Genomic DNA, 16,881 nt, shown 5'->3' with positions numbered 1-16,881 from the left:
TTAAGACACATGTTTCACAACAAGGAAAAAATAAAAATAAAAAATTTAAGAATGGTGGCAAAGATAGAGAGAAGACACAAATCTAGAGGGAGAATGGTAGGTATAAATTATCTTGTTATAGAGTAAAAATGGTATAAACCCCCTTTGCTTTGAAGTGAAACAAATTGTTTTATTATCCTTGTTTAGAACAAACTCTTTCTTTCTATACATATTTTAAATAAGTGCATATAAGGTCTGCACCAAATGAAAAGGAAGTTTAATTTATAAAATGTGGATGAGGATGATGATCCACATCCCTTTAAAATATGGCTGAAAGAATAGAATATTAGATATACTCTCTCTCTCTCTCTCTCTCTCTCTCTCTCTCTCTCTCTCTCTCTCTCTCTCTCTCTCTCTCTCTCTCTCTCTCTCTCTCTCTCTCTCTCTCTCTCTCTCAATATAATATTAAAATGTCATACATAAATGATCTTTCCACGATTCAATATAGCATCTACTCTCTCTCTCTCTCAATATAATATTAAAAGGTCATACATAAATGATCTTTCTACGATTCAATATAGCATCCATATTATTAAAAGATCATACCTAAATGATGGAAGGTAGTACATTTGACCAAAAAATATATGAAATACTAATTATTTTTAGATAACGGTTTAAAATTTGTATTTCATAAATTTGAGTTTTTTATTTTATTTATTTTATGAGTATATGAAAATACATTTTTTCTAATTTGAATGGAATTTTCAAACCATGGCTAAAAATAATATATTGTTTGGAAAAAGGGTCATATTGACCCAAATTGGAGAAATGAAGGGTGTATATGGTAAATATCTTGTCTTCTATAAAATTCTAGAGATTATTGTATACAAAAGCTAAGCTTAATGTTGGCCCATACGCCTATAAATGAAACCAAATCCTCACATCTTCCTTCCGTCTGGCATCCTCTCTTTCAGGAAAAAATGCAGCACCCAGCTGGTAACCCGTCCTCTCCACCTCTTTCTCTCAAGGCGGTAACGTTTTCCGTACTCAACTTCTTTTTTTTTTTTTTTTTTTTCCTTTTTTGCAGAGGGCCATGGCAAAGTCAACCTCACACTTCTCTTGGCTACGACTCTTGGATTCATGGCGCCCATGGCCGCCACCCTTTACCGCCGGTGCCGAAAGAATAAGCCGGAGAATGATCCGAGTATTGCTCCAGGGCTGGAGAGAACGGAGTCCGGCTATGCCGCAAAGCTGGAAAAGTTCTCCCATTACGTAGGTAAAGAAAACCACATCTCCGTCAGTCTGAAGATTTGACTTTGTTAAATATACACTTGTTTTAATGATTAACAAGCTTAGACCCTGGTGCACAGCAAGGCAAATGGGATTTGCAGATCCGGATGAGTGTCCCCAGTTATGCAATTTAGCTTATGATTATCTCAAGAAATCAAAGGGGTGTGATGAAAACATGTATGAGTATTTTTCAAGTCAACCAGACGCCGACTCGCTCTATATAAAACTGGTGGAGGAGCTTGACAGGTGCACCCTCAGCTATTTTGGCTTTCACTGGACCCAGGCTTCTCTTATGATCAATCAGGTACATACATGTATATTCAAAACAAAGAGAGACGGAGCATCAATTTCTTTTTGCTGCCTTCGTAAAGAATTAATCTGAGCAGTTTTTGTGGTATGAGTTGCAGGTGTTGAGTGTGGAGTCTGATAAGCAGAAAACGAAGCTCAAGAACTTTGTGATGGCCGCTACAAGGTACTAATTAACCTGCGAATTCAATTTGCCTTTCTTCTATGTCTTGGTTTCGGAGAAGATGACTGGTAGATGTTAGTATATCATATGAACTTAATTTGTGAAGAGGGTGTCGTTTATTCCCTGCAGTTTATTCAGCCACTTGTTCGTGCTATATTCTACGCTTTATAAAAGTATTTGACACTTTTTAAAAGATTTCTCATGATGCATGTTGAGCTAGCTGTAATTACACCTACTTTTACGTTGAATTTGTCATTTCTATTATAATAATTTATAATTATTTTAGAATTATGGTGCTTGTTTTGTGATGGAAGGAAAAAAAAAGTTTAAATATTTCCCTTTGACCGAATAAATTATATTGATAGTGTTGACTTTTGTGAAACGATTTCCATGAAAAATTAGGGAAAAATGAAAATAAAAACACATAGATTTAACGTGATACGACAAATTATCTATGTTCACGAGAATAGGGAAGAAAACTAACCCTCATATAATAAAATTCAAAAAATACTCATGAACAGTATCGTGGGGAGCGTTGCTCCCTACATCCCCAATCTATTGTTCGCCCTCAATAATAAAAATACAAACTTAAATGATAAATATCATCATTGTTCCGATATTTATCCATTTTTCTTCATATGTATTTTACTCAATATGAGTCACATATTACAACATATAGATATCAATATATTATTTTTAATAGAATAGAAAATTCTAAATTTTTTTTTTTTAATGTCATTTTGTTGGAACGTCCTTCTTAGCTAACATGCCACTTTTTAAATCCAACGGGAATCTATTAAAATTGGTAATAATTATTGACACATTATCTAAATATCCATGTGTTGCCATTTTCATAAGTCAATATCAACCATTATCTCTAGACATGGTTTTTTTTTAGTGGTCCTCTCCTTCCTTTTTAAAGGGTGGGAACTTGGTTCTCCTCTCCTTGGAGTACTCTTTAATTAGAGGTATGTTTGATAAGGAACGAAAAATAATAATAATAAATGAATTTTTTTTTTACATATTAAAGAAAATTAAATAAAAGAAATTGTGAAAAATATGAAAAATGTAAAAACAATGATATATTATTATCAGACAGGTCATATCACAACTCATCTCATTTTATTATTTAAGTATATCCATATCAATAATTGGGTACAACAAAGTCAAAAGGGTCATTTAAATACTTCTCCTAAATTCTGACTACTCTACCATTAATATTGAGTTGATTTTGTGTGGGTTAACAGGAAGCAGAGATTTGAGAAGGTAACAAAGGACTTGAAGGTGACAAGGGTGTTCAATACATTGGTGGAGGAGATGAAAGCCATAGGGGTGGCGCCGTCCGGTGGTTGCACAGAGGTGATGATGCCAGTGGCCCTCAGTAAGAGGAGTCCTGTGCTCCTCCTCATGGGCGGTGGTATGGGTGCCGGCAAGAGCACTGTCCTCAAGGAGATCATGAAAGAGTACACTCACTTCCACTCTTTTATTTATTATTTTCTCACTCTACATTAATAATGATCCCTGAGCTTATCTTGGATACGTGGCTGGCAGAGCATTCTGGTCAGAGGCAGCAGCAGACGCTGTGGTAGTGGAGGCAGATGCTTTCAAAGAGACCGATGTCATTTACAGAGCCCTTAGCTCTCATCACCATGACATGCTTCAAACTGCTGAGCTGGTAACTCTCTTTCACACGCACATTTTACTTTATTCATATATTTTTATCTATATCACATCTTTCCATTATGCCAATATCCTGAAAATTTTGACAAATTTACTCGAAAATAGGTGCACCAGTCATCCACCGATGCAGCATCATCACTCCTTGTGACTGCCCTGAATGAAGGCCGGGATGTAATCATGGATGGAACCTTATCATGGGAGCCCTTTGTCCAGCAAACAATTGCCATGGCTAGGAATGTCCATAAATGCCGTTATCGAATGGGGGTAGGCTACAAGGTGGCAGAGGATGGAACTGTCACTGAAAATTACTGGGAACAGATACCACCAGAAGAAGAAGAGGAAGAGCAACAAAACGAAAATGGACACGTAGAAAGGAAACCATACAGAATAGAGTTGGTTGGAGTGATCTGTGATCCTTATCTAGCAGTTGTTAGAGGCATCAGGTAAAATTTTGTGTGAACTTCAACATTTTTATGTTAAGAGGAACAGGATTGTCTGGATGAGATACATTAAATATGCCATTTTTCAGTTTGAGATGCTACTAAGGCAACTTAAGCTAGTGTGCAAATCATTCAAAACTGATAGGGTCATATATTTTATACTTGAAACAGGAGAGCTATAATGACAAAACGAGCAGTGAGGGTGAACTCACAGTTGAAATCCCACAAGAGATTTGCAAGTGCGTTTCAGAGATACTGCCAACTTGTTGATAATGCCAGGCTCTATTGCACCAATGCCATGGGCGGCCCACCCAGCGTAATAATGCTTAATCTTGTGCCTAGCTTTTTAGTTTAATGTGGAATAGACTCTACTGCTGAATGCTTATACTCTTTTGGTACATACTCCTTTGTTGTTTGTAACTGTCATTTACTAACTTTATTAGTATAAATTAATACAGTTGATAGGATGGAAAGATGGAGACAACAAGCTACTGGTTGATCCTGAACAAATCAAATGTTTGACAGTAGTCAGCACTCTGAAGGATGATGCAGACAACGTCTACGAGCTTTACACGGAGCCAAAAATTTTATATGAAGAGGGTTCAGTTTGGAAAGACATTGTTCTGACACCTTCCAGGGCGAGCCTTCATCTGGACCTGAGGACGTCAATTCAGAAAATAGAAAATGCAAAAAAGTAAACGCCGTATGATCAATGGTGGTCGAACGAACTTTGATTTTACTGCTTCACTCCAATATTTGTTTGTACGTTTGGTATTATCCAATGATTTGTGCTGAGTACATCCTGGTTGATTCCTCAAAAGTAGTCTTTTCCCACATCTTCACCTGATTGTTGTGTCTTGTACCATATACAGTTAAATGATCCAAAATGCTGCATTGGCTCTCAATGATCCTCAACACTTACTAAAGGGCATGTGCTGATTGATTGATTTCCATAATCCCATTACACTCTGCAAAAGATAGTTGAAAGAGGTTTAGTTGTTGCCAAACGGATTCATATCAATGTATATGAATGAGTGGTTTGAGTATGAAGACAACAACGGAAGCTCAGTTGAGAGTTCAGCCTTCTTTGTTTGCCTTTCTTTATATATATTGTAGGGATACTAGAGGTGACATTCGCTACCTCTACTATCTCTGGCAACAAAACCATAAAAATGGGGATTGCCCTTGTTATAGGAATTTTGTTGGTGAATACGGTTTGAAATTGATTTCATTACCGTACTCACTAACTATGATTTCAAATTTAAGTTTAAAATTGTAGTTGATACCTACACTTTTGAACTTGATTTTAAAGTTATAATCATCAATTACGATTTGAAACTTAAATTTAAAATCGTAGTTGCTAATTTTGAACTTGATTTAATTGCATTCAAATTTTATATATATATATATATATATATATATATATATATATATATATATATATATATATATATATATATAAACAACTTATTATATATTAAAATGAAAATACGGTAGATTTTAAACTTAAATTAAACTTTCATATATAAGATATTATATATCACTTATATTATAGTATATAAAATTAATTAATTAATTAATATAAAATATATGATAATTCTAAAGTTGCTTTGCACACCAGTTTTTTCAATATCTTATCCTTAAATCAGGTAATAAAATTTCTGTTAAGACTGAAACCAATTAAGATAAACATCACTCATTATAGTCATAATGCCTAGATCTCGATTTGATATAACACTAAATCTCCTCCTTTAAGTTAATCTAATTATAATAAATGTCAAAAATCATTCCCAAGTATCATCATTTTTACCTTCTATTAAAGTTAAAGTTAGTGGGAATAACTAATTATTTTTATCACAACTTATTATTTCTATTACAACTTATAACGATCATTAAGGTACTTTTATGCTTTCCATACATAAGAATGGCAATGGGACGGGGTTTTTTAAGTACCTGTCTGCCCCTTCCCTAATGGGACAGATTTCAATTTTAACTAAACAAGTTTAGGACGAGTTTGAGAATTTTTTTAAAACCCGGGGCGGGTTTGGGTATTGTCTTGTTCTGCCCCACCCCGATTATATATAAAATTAATTTTTAAAATTAAATTAAATTCATTTTTATTTTACTATTTTTAATATATAGATAATAATAAAATATTTTTTAATAAAATAAGTTATAAAAAATATAATAATTTAATTATTTATAAAATATATTTATTTTAATATAATTAAAATTTTTTAAAATAATTTTTTTTAAAAAAAAGTTAAATGGGGTGGGGATGGGATGGGGTGGGGCTGGTATGAGAAATTCTCGTACCCGTCCCACCCCATTTAATTTTTTAAATGGAATATGAATGAAAATTATTTTGAATAAACGCCTCTGTCCCAATTCTGCCTCGTTGTCATCCTTATCCATACAAATATGTCCATCAATACTAAAAATGCGTTTGTGAGTGATTTTAAAAAGTGTTTTTAGAATTTTTAACACTTAAATAATAAAAATTTTAAAGTAATAAACCAAATTGTCTCTAAGTGCAGGGAGACAATGTTTAAAGCTTTCTAAGGCAATGAGAAAACATGTTGGCCACTAACTCACAGCGAAGGAGGAAGTGGAGCACATCCATATGCCACCTCCCACACCAATTGTCCACCCCTAAGTTTGATTCTTATTGGCGTTGGATCAGCTTTTTATTCTGAAAAACATTTTTTAAAAAATAAATGAAATATTGCTAGAAAAAAAAATCTAATTAGTTAATGTTAAGTATAGAGACTTGAAAAATAGGATTGTGTGTGTGTGTTTTGGTCTTTTAAAAACTTTGAATGAAGTGTACTTTTCTAAATTTTTGTTTTTCAAAGATCTTAGTGGATAAATGCACATGAATTTAACAAAAATAATATCATACTCTAATAACCCCAAATAGCTTGGTGTGATATTTTCACTTTTTTAAATTAGAAAATAATTATAATGTCAATTTTTAAGCTTGGATTACTAGAATCTTGAAATAATAATAAAAATAGAAAAGGAAAAAGCAAACTAACTTAAGTTAAAAAAAATTTAATTGTTTAATAAATAAAAAAAAGTAGGAGAAAATGAAAGATTAATCTTCATAAAAATTTCTAAAAAAAAAGTACTGAGGAAAAAAAATTTAAGCTAAAATTTACATTTTACTTTTCCTTTTTTTTCTATTTTTTTCCTCCTCTTTAAGAAAATATAATTTCCAAAAAATAATTTTTGAATAATATAAGATATATTTATAATAATTTCATAATGAAAAATATCAAAATTAAATTAATTCTTGTTACACATAATTAGCTTGGAGAATTCATAAAAAGAGAAGGACTTGGATAACAATTCATGACTTCTCATTTTCAACTTTCAAAATCATTTTCTCACATTCCAATATTGGGCCATAGCCACAATTATTAAGATCCAATGGTACCATGTTTCCATGCTTAATAATTATTTTTGGGTAACTATAAGATGGTTGACAAATTGATTGTGATATCTTTGATGTTTGCTTCATGCCTATCTTAATTTGACTATTTTATATTTAAGCACAAGATTGAAATACATATAATTTAAAAAGCTTCAATATTTTTTATATATGAAATCCCCAAAAAAGTTTTAAATTTTTTCTTTTCAATATCTAGGATTATTTTTTCAAAAAAAAAAAATCACGCGATAAATAAACTCCAACTCAAGCGAGATTCTTTCACATGTACATTAATTTTCAAAAATTCTTCAAAATATGAAAACTAAGCCGTTTAACACCGGAATATCTTGGAACAAAACTATTCAAGAATAATTGTATTAGTTTCTCTTCGAAACCAATTTTGGTGCATGGAATTTTGATATTAATTGTCTTAGTTTTTGCATTCCAAATTATTTTTAAAAATTGATATATTTGTGAAAGAATCCGATAAGTTTCATTTTATCAAAGTTGGTTTATCTAGTGAAAAAAATTGAGAAAATTTAAGAAAATGTATGGAAGTGTGCTACTCTTTATTTACACATGTATCAACCCTTATTTAAGCCCGTGTCACCCCATATTTAGAAATGTACTATTCATTCTATCGGAAAAAAATGTAATTCGTCCAATGAGTTCGTAAAATTTTTTAAATTTTCTTATTAGGTAAAAGGACTCCAAATGAAAGAAGATTTAATATATTGAATTTTTAAAATGTGTAATAATTTTTAAAAATAATTTAAAACTCAAAATTTGAACCAATTAATACTAAAATTTGTCGAATCAAAATTAATCCAAAATGATTATATCAATTTTTCCTCTACATACAATAATATTTCTTCTAGTTTTTCAACAAGGCAAACAAACTTAAAATCTTATAAAGCTTAATATATTTGATTCATTAATGATTTTAATAATTTTTAAAAATAATTCAAAACTAAAAAGGTATACCAATAATTTAGAGAATTTAAACAAAACCAGTCTTAAATATCATGATAGTAATTGAGGACTTATTTATACATGCAACGAAAAAAAAAATTATTTTTTAAAAGAATTACACTTATTTTCATTGTTTTAAAAATCGGATCGGACGACCGGTAGGAGAACCGGTGAACCGAATGACCAGATCAATTTCGGGTGAACCGAGCTGTTCTCCTCCCCCATCCAATTCAACCCACTTCAGCGCTGCCACCCCCTACAACCCGTCCTTCTTCGTAGCCCCTCGTAATGCCCCCACCCAGATTTTTTTCTTTTTTGGGGCAAAAATGTAGGAAAATCTCGTATCTTCTGATTCTGGTTTTAATTTAAATTTCTAATTTGAAATTAATTTTCTGATTTTTCAAATAAAATTTTAATTTTTAAATAACATATAAATGATTATTATTATTATTATTATTATTATTATTTTAATAATATATAAATTATATATTTTATGACAAGTGTCCGTTCGAACATTGAACCGTAACTTTTCTAATTCAATGATTAGTATGATTTGAAAACATTACTTATTTTATAATAAATTAAAATAAAATATCTTTAATATTTATAAAAATATTATTATTTATATTTAAATAACAAACATGACTTATAAATGCATTAAAATAGTCATATTTATTTTTTATATTTTGACTAAAAATATTATCTTTTTAAAAAAAATTATATTTTTTTCATTATGCATAAAATTTATCATGACATTAATTATTGAAACAATCATCATCCATTTATTTTATATTTATCCTATAGTATATAAATAAAAACATAGTTTAATAATGATATAGAATTTGAATTTATATTATTTACATGATCATCATTCATAAAAGATGAATAGAACTACGTAGTAGAACATTTAGATTTTGACACGCTCTAATACGAGCCATCTACATAGACTGTCATCACCATCGGGTGCGTTGGTGCACTTAAGCCCATATTCCCATGTCTTTCTTCCGATTTCCTTTTATTCCTGGTAACATTTTTCCTTTCCTATCAAATCCTTGTTCGTCATGTGATTATCCTTGTCCGCATCGAAATGCTACCATCCAAACAGATCCTAGTTGATTGATTTTTTCGATTTAGTCGTACGATTCTTGCTTTATGATTTAACAATAAATAATAATTAATGAACCTTACAAATTCATCTTCACTATTTATAATATATGAATCCTCTTAATAAATCAAATGATTTGACTTTTTTATAGTTAAAAAATATTTTTAAAAATTTGAGAATAAAATTTTTTTAATCAATTTTTAAAAAGTCATTATATTTTTAATATAAAATAAAATAAAATAATTATATTATATATTGAAATTATTAGAAAATAAAAATCAAGAAATTTATGGAGACCCATAATTTTTTATATTTTTTATAATGAGATTTTTTTAATAAGAATAGAAATCTTCACTATTAAATTGTTGATTTCTCATCTTCAGTAGGTGAAGCTAGCTGTCTTCACGTCTTGACTTATATATAGAAAGGTCATTCATTATCACTATTTGCATTTTATTTTATTTTATTTTTTAATTTGAAATCTTCATATTTTAACGTCACGTGATTCGATCACTTCCTTGATATCGAAAAAATTGATTGTCGGTGGCATGATACCTTTTCCTTTCTTTCATCGTTTGGTCAAAATTATATTTGATTTTCTTCAAATTTAGTAATTTTTTTTTTTAAGAAAATACCCAATTTTCTCCTCGTGTTAAATAATAATAAAAAAATTAAATTTAATTGCTGTTTTAAATGAGAAGCAACCAAAGCTAAAGAATATGATATAAGTTATAAAATATTGAAAAGGTCAAAAATAAAGTCGGAATAATTACATGGTTGGTCCACTCAATAAAGAAAAAGGTGATTCAATAAATAAAATGAGTTGGATGATTCTTTATAACATGGCTTGTGGGTGTAATGATCTGAACTTTGAATATGGTTTGGGTTTGCAACGGTGACGTTTTGGGACCTACGTCATTGGAATCGGATTTTTTATAAAAGTATGGCAATTTTTAAAAATAATTTTTAAATTACCGTAGTAGGAAAAATGATTCTGAATCTATCTAATTTTGTTCAAATAGAAAAGAGAAAATAATTTGTGAGTGAAAATCGTCTTTTCAAGAGACGACAACAAAAGTGAGAAATTCTCACTTAAAATAAAATAATAGTAATAAATCAAAAAAGCCTAAGTGAAAAATCATCTCTTGAAGAGATAATTTCTTTTAAAAGTGAAAATTTCTTACTTCAAAAAAAAAACCCTTCAAAAATCCATTTTTTTATTATTTATTCTATTTATACAATAATATAATTATTATAAATATATATTATAAAATTAATTAATTTTATTTACTAAATTTAATAAATAAATAACATACTAAATTTAATATAAAATAAATAATCTATTATTTTTTTCTATTACTTTGGAATTAAAAAAAAAACTATTATGTAGTATATTATTTTAAAAATAATTGTTTTTAATTTATTAAATAATTATGTAGTATATTATTTTTAAAAAGCCCAAGACGATATCCACACCACCTTTTAAAAGTGAGAAATCCTAAAGAAGTGCGTGGAGGGAGGGAAATGTATTATTTAAAAAAAAAGTGAAGATGGGATTTGGTTGTAATTTATAATAGAAGGGTGGGGCATGTATGAAAATATCTAACAATTTCCTACTTGGGCTTTTTTTAAATAATATATTAAATAATTATTTAATAAATTAATAACTATTTTTTTTAAAACTCATTTTTCACATATAATAATTTTTTTTTAATTCCAAAGTAAGATAAAAAAAAAACAGATTATTTATCTTATATTAAATTTAGTATGTTATTTATATATTAAATTTAATAAACAAAATTAATTAATTTTATAATATATATTTATAATAATTATATTATTATATAAATAAAATAAAGAATAAAAAAATAGATTTTTTGTGGGTTTTTTTTTGTTTGAAGTGCGAATTTCTCACTTTTAAAAGAAATGTCGTCTCTTAAGTGACAATTTTCCATTTGGGCTTTTTTTAAATAATATACTAAATTATTATTTAATAAATTAATAACAAATGTTTTTAAAACTCATTTTTCACTGGATAATAGTTTTTTTTATTTCAAAGTAAGATAAAAATAATAATAGATTATTTATTTTATATTAAATTTAGTATGTTATTTATATATTAAATTTAGTAAATAAAATTAATTAATTTTATAATATATATTTATAATAATTGTATTATATAAATATAATAAAGGATGAAAAAATGGATTTTTGAATTTTTTTTTTTTTAAGTGAGAATTTCTCAATTTCTTCCCGAGAAGATTTCCCACTTAGGCTTTTTTGATTTATTATTATTTTATTTTAAGTGAGAGATGTGTGGAAATCGTCTCTTGAAGAGACGATTTCCCACTTAGGTGTTTTTTTTTTTTTTGAAGTGAGAATTTCTCACTTTTAAAATAAATCGTTTCTTCAAGAGACGATTTTTCACTTGGGCTTTTTTGATTTATTATTATTTTATTTTAAGTAAGAATTTCTCGCTTTTATGTGGAAATCGCATCTTCTATAAATGATTTCCCACTTAGGTGTTTTTTTTCTCAATTTAAGTGAGAATTTCTCACTTTTGTTGCTATCTCTAAAAGATACGATTTCCCACTTGATTTTTTTTTTCTTTAAAGTGAGAATTTCTCACATATATATATTTTTTGTGTGGAAATAGTCTCTCGAAGAGACGATTTTTCACTTCTTAATTTTTTTATTTTTTACTTTTTTGTAAAAATTGTATTTTGAAGAGACGATTTTTCACTTACAAGTTATTTTCTCTTTTCTATTTGGACAAATCTACGGTAAATTTGGAATTATTTTTCCTACTACTGTGATTTAGAAATTATTTTTTATAATTGTTGTACTCTTATCAAAAATCTCATTAAAATCTCATCTCATTTATTAAGTTAATTCTTATGTTCATTAACAAAAAAAAAAATTGAATAAAAATGAGACAGATATGAGAAATTCTCATACATGTGGTGTTGTGTCGGTTTAATTATTTTAATTTTTTTTTCAATTTGTATATTTTTTAAAAAGTTTACTTTTAAAATATTAAATTTTATTAAAATAAGTATAATTCATAACTAAATAAATATTATATATATTAAAAAATACTTAAAATAAATTTTTATTTAATATTATATATAATTTGAACAAGTTAAAGTCATACATGACTAAACCTTTTAAAAGAATTCTCAAACTTATTCCAAACCTATTTATATTTATCCTAACGTCATCGGTGAACAAAAATAAAATTATACCTGAATCCATCCCGAGTCCTAACAAATTTTTCAAACTTGTATTAAACCCATTTATATTTATCCCAACCTTATCCTAAAACAAATATATGGAAAAACTGTTTTATTACCATTCCAAAGTTTGAATCAACAGTAATAATGTCAGATATGACATCATGAGCTAAGAATCGGATTCTGTCCTTACTATACTCAACCGCATAATTAAAGTGTCGGGGTGTAGGTTCCCATTTTCTTTTCAAATTGAAGTCTGGTGGATAGCGGAGTAGGAGTTGGAGTAAAAAGGAGAGGATGGTGGTTGATATTTATGGTCAGACTTTTCTTTTCCATGGGTGATGTTTGTTGAAACCTTAATTGGTGAAAGGGATGAGCGTATGGGATAATCATCTTTCCTGATATTTCTTGTACACAAGTTGATAAATTTCTTTATTTTTTATGGATTTTCCTAAATTGTGTATAGGTAGTTGAGTTGGGAGGGGCTGCTTCTCACAGTAGGTGAATCAAGGCCCCTTGAGAGACCAAAAAGTAATGTTGGGCTATAAATGAAACCAAAGCCTCATACCTTCCTTCAATATCCTCCCCTCAGAATCCTTTTCAAGATGCAGCAGCTAGGTAATCCGACCTCTCCAGCTCTGTCTCTCTCTCTCTCTCTCTCTTTGAGTCCATCTGATCTTAAACCACTGACAGTGACCTTAACTTCTTTACTTGTTGCAGATGTTCACGGCAAAGTTATTCTCACACTCCTTTTGGCTTCATCTCTGGGATTCATGGTCAAGGCAGCCATCCATTACCGCCGGCGGAAGATTAACCCGGAGAACGATCTGAGTTTTGCTCCACGCCTGGAGAGAACCGGGTCCGGCCGTGTCGGAAAGATTGAAAGGTTCGCCCATTACGCAGGTAAAGATAAAGATAAAAACCACAACTACCTTAGCCTGAAGAAGCTTACTTAATTTGTCAAATACACATAACCGTCTGGTATGCAGCTAGGCAAATGGGATTTGCAGACCCAGATGAGTGTCCCCGGTTCTGCAAATTAGCTTATGATTATCTCAAGAAATCAAAAGGGTGCGATCAAAACATCTATGAGTACTTTTCAAGCCTACCAGACGCAAAGTCTCTCTACATAAAACTGGTAGAGGAGTTTGAGAGGTGTATCCTTAGTTATTTTGCATTTCACTGGACCCAAGCTTCTTTTATGATCAATCAGGTGCATAATTCAAAACAAAGACAGACAGAGCATCAATTTTTTTTTTCTGGGCTTCCTCTTATGGATTCTGAGCAGTGATTGTTGTTGTTGTTTTGGGGGGTGAGTTGCAGGTGCTGAGTGTAGAGTCTGATGAGCAGAAGACGAAGCTCAAGGACTTTGTGATGGCAGCTACAAGGTAAAGGTACTAATCAACCAGCTAGTTCAATTCAATTTGTCTTCTTTAAAGATGGGTTGGTGGTCTTCGTCTCTTGAAGAAGATGACATGTGGATATTATAATTGAGCTAAAGTTACGTGAGGACCATGATGACCATTGCATTTATCCTTTTCTTTCTTTTAGCTAAAGCATCTTCTCGAGGGCATTCTTTATTCCTTGTTTAGTCCTCCCCTTTATGGTGAATCCTTTACACATGTCTGAGCAGCATTTTAATTTCCAAAACACTTTTAGACGAAGTTTCAGATGTGCTACTTTTTTTTTTTTTTTCAATTATTCGTAATTATTTTTTAAAAAACAAGTAAAAATAAATAAATAAAAATTCTCTAAAACATCATGTTTTTCTATTTTATATTTATCACAAAAATATTCTTTCATTTTGTTTTTTTTTCTAAAAATCAAAAAAATTGTTTTTAAAAATAATTGACAATTTTTGAAACCTTGAGGTTGATTTGGGAATGCTTTTAATTTGTTTTTAATATATTTTAAAAATATAATTTATATGGGATGCTTTATTTTTAATTATTTTATATATTATAATTAAATTAAAATAATTAAAAGATAATATATAAAAATATTTTGTTTTCTATTTTTAAAAACTGAAAACACTATATTTTGTTTTTTGAAACAAAAACTAGAAAACGATGTTTTGATTTTCAAAAGTGTTTTCAAATTTTATATTTTTTTTATGAAAGCACTTTCAATTATTGACATCCACACAAGTTATTTTTAGTTAAATAATTTGCTTTCTTACAAATTTTCTGACATTGACAAATACTTGTGAATCATATTTCAAATATTCTTTATTAATATTATAAAAGAATTAAAAAAATATGGCTTCCCCATTTATTAAAATTATGAAAAATATGTAATTTTTTATGAAAGCATTTTCTTTTCTTTTCTTTTCTTTTCTTTTTTTCTTTTTTGGTAAAGAGTCACAGAGCCCAGGTCATATCTCAACTCACCTGATTGTTAGGTGGACAAATCTATCATTTCAAATTATTCCATGTCAATAATTGCAAAATTAAGAGTCATTTATACACCTCTCCTACCCACTCTACTGTTTCCATACATTATTATTGTTGTTATCTTTCTTTGTATGGGTTGTCGACAGGAAACAGAGGTTTGAGAAGGTGACAAAGGACTTGAAAGTGAAGAGGGTGTTCCATACACTGTTGGAGGAGATGAGAGCCATACGGGTGGCGCCATCTAGTGGTTGCACAGAGGTGATGATGCCGGTGGCCCTCAGTGAGAGGAGCCCTGTGCTCCTCCTCATGGGTGGTGGGATGGGTGCCGGCAAGAGCACCGTCCTCAAGGAGATTATGAAAGAGTACTCTCACTTCCACTCTTTTATTATATTCTCAGTTTTACAACAATGATCCCTGAGCTTATATTGGATGTATGATTGGCAGCGCATTCTGGTCAGGAGCAGAAGCAAACTGTGTGGTAGTGGAGGCAGATGCTTTCAAAGAGACCGATGTCGTTTACAGAGCCCTTAGCTCTCATCACCATGACATGCTTCAAACTGCTGAGCTGGTACTCTCTTTAATTAATTCACACACACATTCTTATATAAAAGAGCCCATTGCCTACAAATTTTACCTATGCAGTCATATGTACTTTGAGTCTAGATCACAATATTCTGAAACATTGACAAATTTACTCAAAAATAGGTGCACCAATCGTCTACTAATGCAGCATCATCACTCCTTGTGGCTGCACTGAATGAAGGCCGTGATGTAGTCATGGATGGCACCTTATCATGGGAACCCTTTGTCCAGCAAACAATTGCCATGGCTAGGAATGTTCATAAACGCCGTTATCGAATGGGGGTTGGCTACGACGTGGCGGAGGATGGAACTGTCACTGAAAATTATTGGGAAGAGGTACCACTTGAAGAAGAAGAGGAGCAACAAAAAGAAAATGGACAAGTAGCAAGGAAACCATACAGAATAGAGTTGGTTGGAGTGGTCTGTGATCCTTTTCTAGCAGTTGTCAGAGGCATCAGGTAAAATTTCTTGTAACATTTTTATGTTAAGAGGAACAGGGTTGTGTAGGTAATATTGAAAGAGTAATAATGTCAACTAATAGGAGAGCCATAGAGACAAGAAGAGCAGTGAGGGTGAATGAGCAAGTGAAATCCCACAAGAGATTTGCAAGCAACTTTCAGAGTTACTGCCAACTTGTCGATAATGTCAGGCTATATTGCTCCAATGCCATGGGCAGGCCACCCGCGGTAATGCTTGATCTCATACTTTTTTGGTTACCATACAAGCATCGGTTTTAATACATATCTACCAGTGCTTGAATTCGTGATTGTCTGTAGTGTGGTCTACTAACTTGATTAGTATGATAAATGCAGTTGATAGCATGGAAAGAGGGAGGCAACAAGCTACTGGTTGATCCTGAAGCAATCAAATGTTTGACAGTAATCAGCACTTCAAATGAAGATGCAGAGAACATCTATGAGCTTTACAAGCAGCCAAACCTCGTACATGAAGAGGGTTCGGTTTGGAAAGACATTGTTCTGTCACCTTCCAGAGTGAGCCTTCAACTGGAACTCAGAACATCTATTCAGAAAATCGAAAACTTGAAAGTAAATGGTAGTACCAAGGCAAGTAATACGACCATGGCCCAGCTCATCGAACCAACTTTCTGATTTTGGCCATGGTTGTGATCAGGCTGCAAACTGGTTAATTCCTCTGTTTTGAAAAATGCCTTGATATGGTTTTCTTTCACTGACAGCAAAATCATGTAATGGAGTTTGAACAACCCAATGGCTGCTGGAGTTTGGATCTTATGAGATGAATATAAATATGTACATACAGATCTATGTGAAATTTCTGTTGGTATTT

At 30.6% G+C, this 16,881-nt stretch overlaps 2 protein-coding genes across 2 annotated transcripts; both read left to right on the top strand.

Annotated features, from left to right (window-relative positions):
* Nucleotides 1–903: 903 nt before the first annotated feature.
* On the top strand, nucleotides 904–4,763 carry LOC117914041. Its single transcript, XM_034829200.1, has 9 exons — nucleotides 904–975; nucleotides 1,067–1,255; nucleotides 1,350–1,573; nucleotides 1,677–1,741; nucleotides 2,986–3,201; nucleotides 3,290–3,413; nucleotides 3,524–3,861; nucleotides 4,030–4,174; nucleotides 4,317–4,763. Exons 1-9 carry the CDS (start codon nucleotides 960–962, stop codon nucleotides 4,554–4,556), a joined length of 1,557 nt encoding a protein of 518 aa, XP_034685091.1. The 5' UTR covers nucleotides 904–959; the 3' UTR covers nucleotides 4,557–4,763.
* Nucleotides 4,764–12,921: 8,158 nt separating this feature from the next.
* LOC117914329 lies at nucleotides 12,922–16,866 on the top strand. The gene is made up of 9 exons (XM_034829628.1): nucleotides 12,922–13,219; nucleotides 13,322–13,504; nucleotides 13,591–13,814; nucleotides 13,925–13,989; nucleotides 15,141–15,356; nucleotides 15,439–15,562; nucleotides 15,700–16,034; nucleotides 16,118–16,262; nucleotides 16,389–16,866. The coding sequence occupies exons 1-9, from the start codon at nucleotides 13,150–13,152 to the stop codon at nucleotides 16,683–16,685; spliced, it is 1,659 nt and encodes a 552-aa protein (XP_034685519.1). The 5' UTR covers nucleotides 12,922–13,149; the 3' UTR covers nucleotides 16,686–16,866.
* Nucleotides 16,867–16,881: the final 15 nt, after the last annotated feature.

The sequence above is a fragment of the Vitis riparia genome, chromosome 5 (genome assembly GCF_004353265.1).
Source record: "Vitis riparia cultivar Riparia Gloire de Montpellier isolate 1030 chromosome 5, EGFV_Vit.rip_1.0, whole genome shotgun sequence".
NCBI classification, from domain to species: domain Eukaryota; kingdom Viridiplantae; phylum Streptophyta; class Magnoliopsida; order Vitales; family Vitaceae; genus Vitis; species Vitis riparia.
This window is presented reverse-complemented; position numbering and strand designations above follow the sequence as displayed.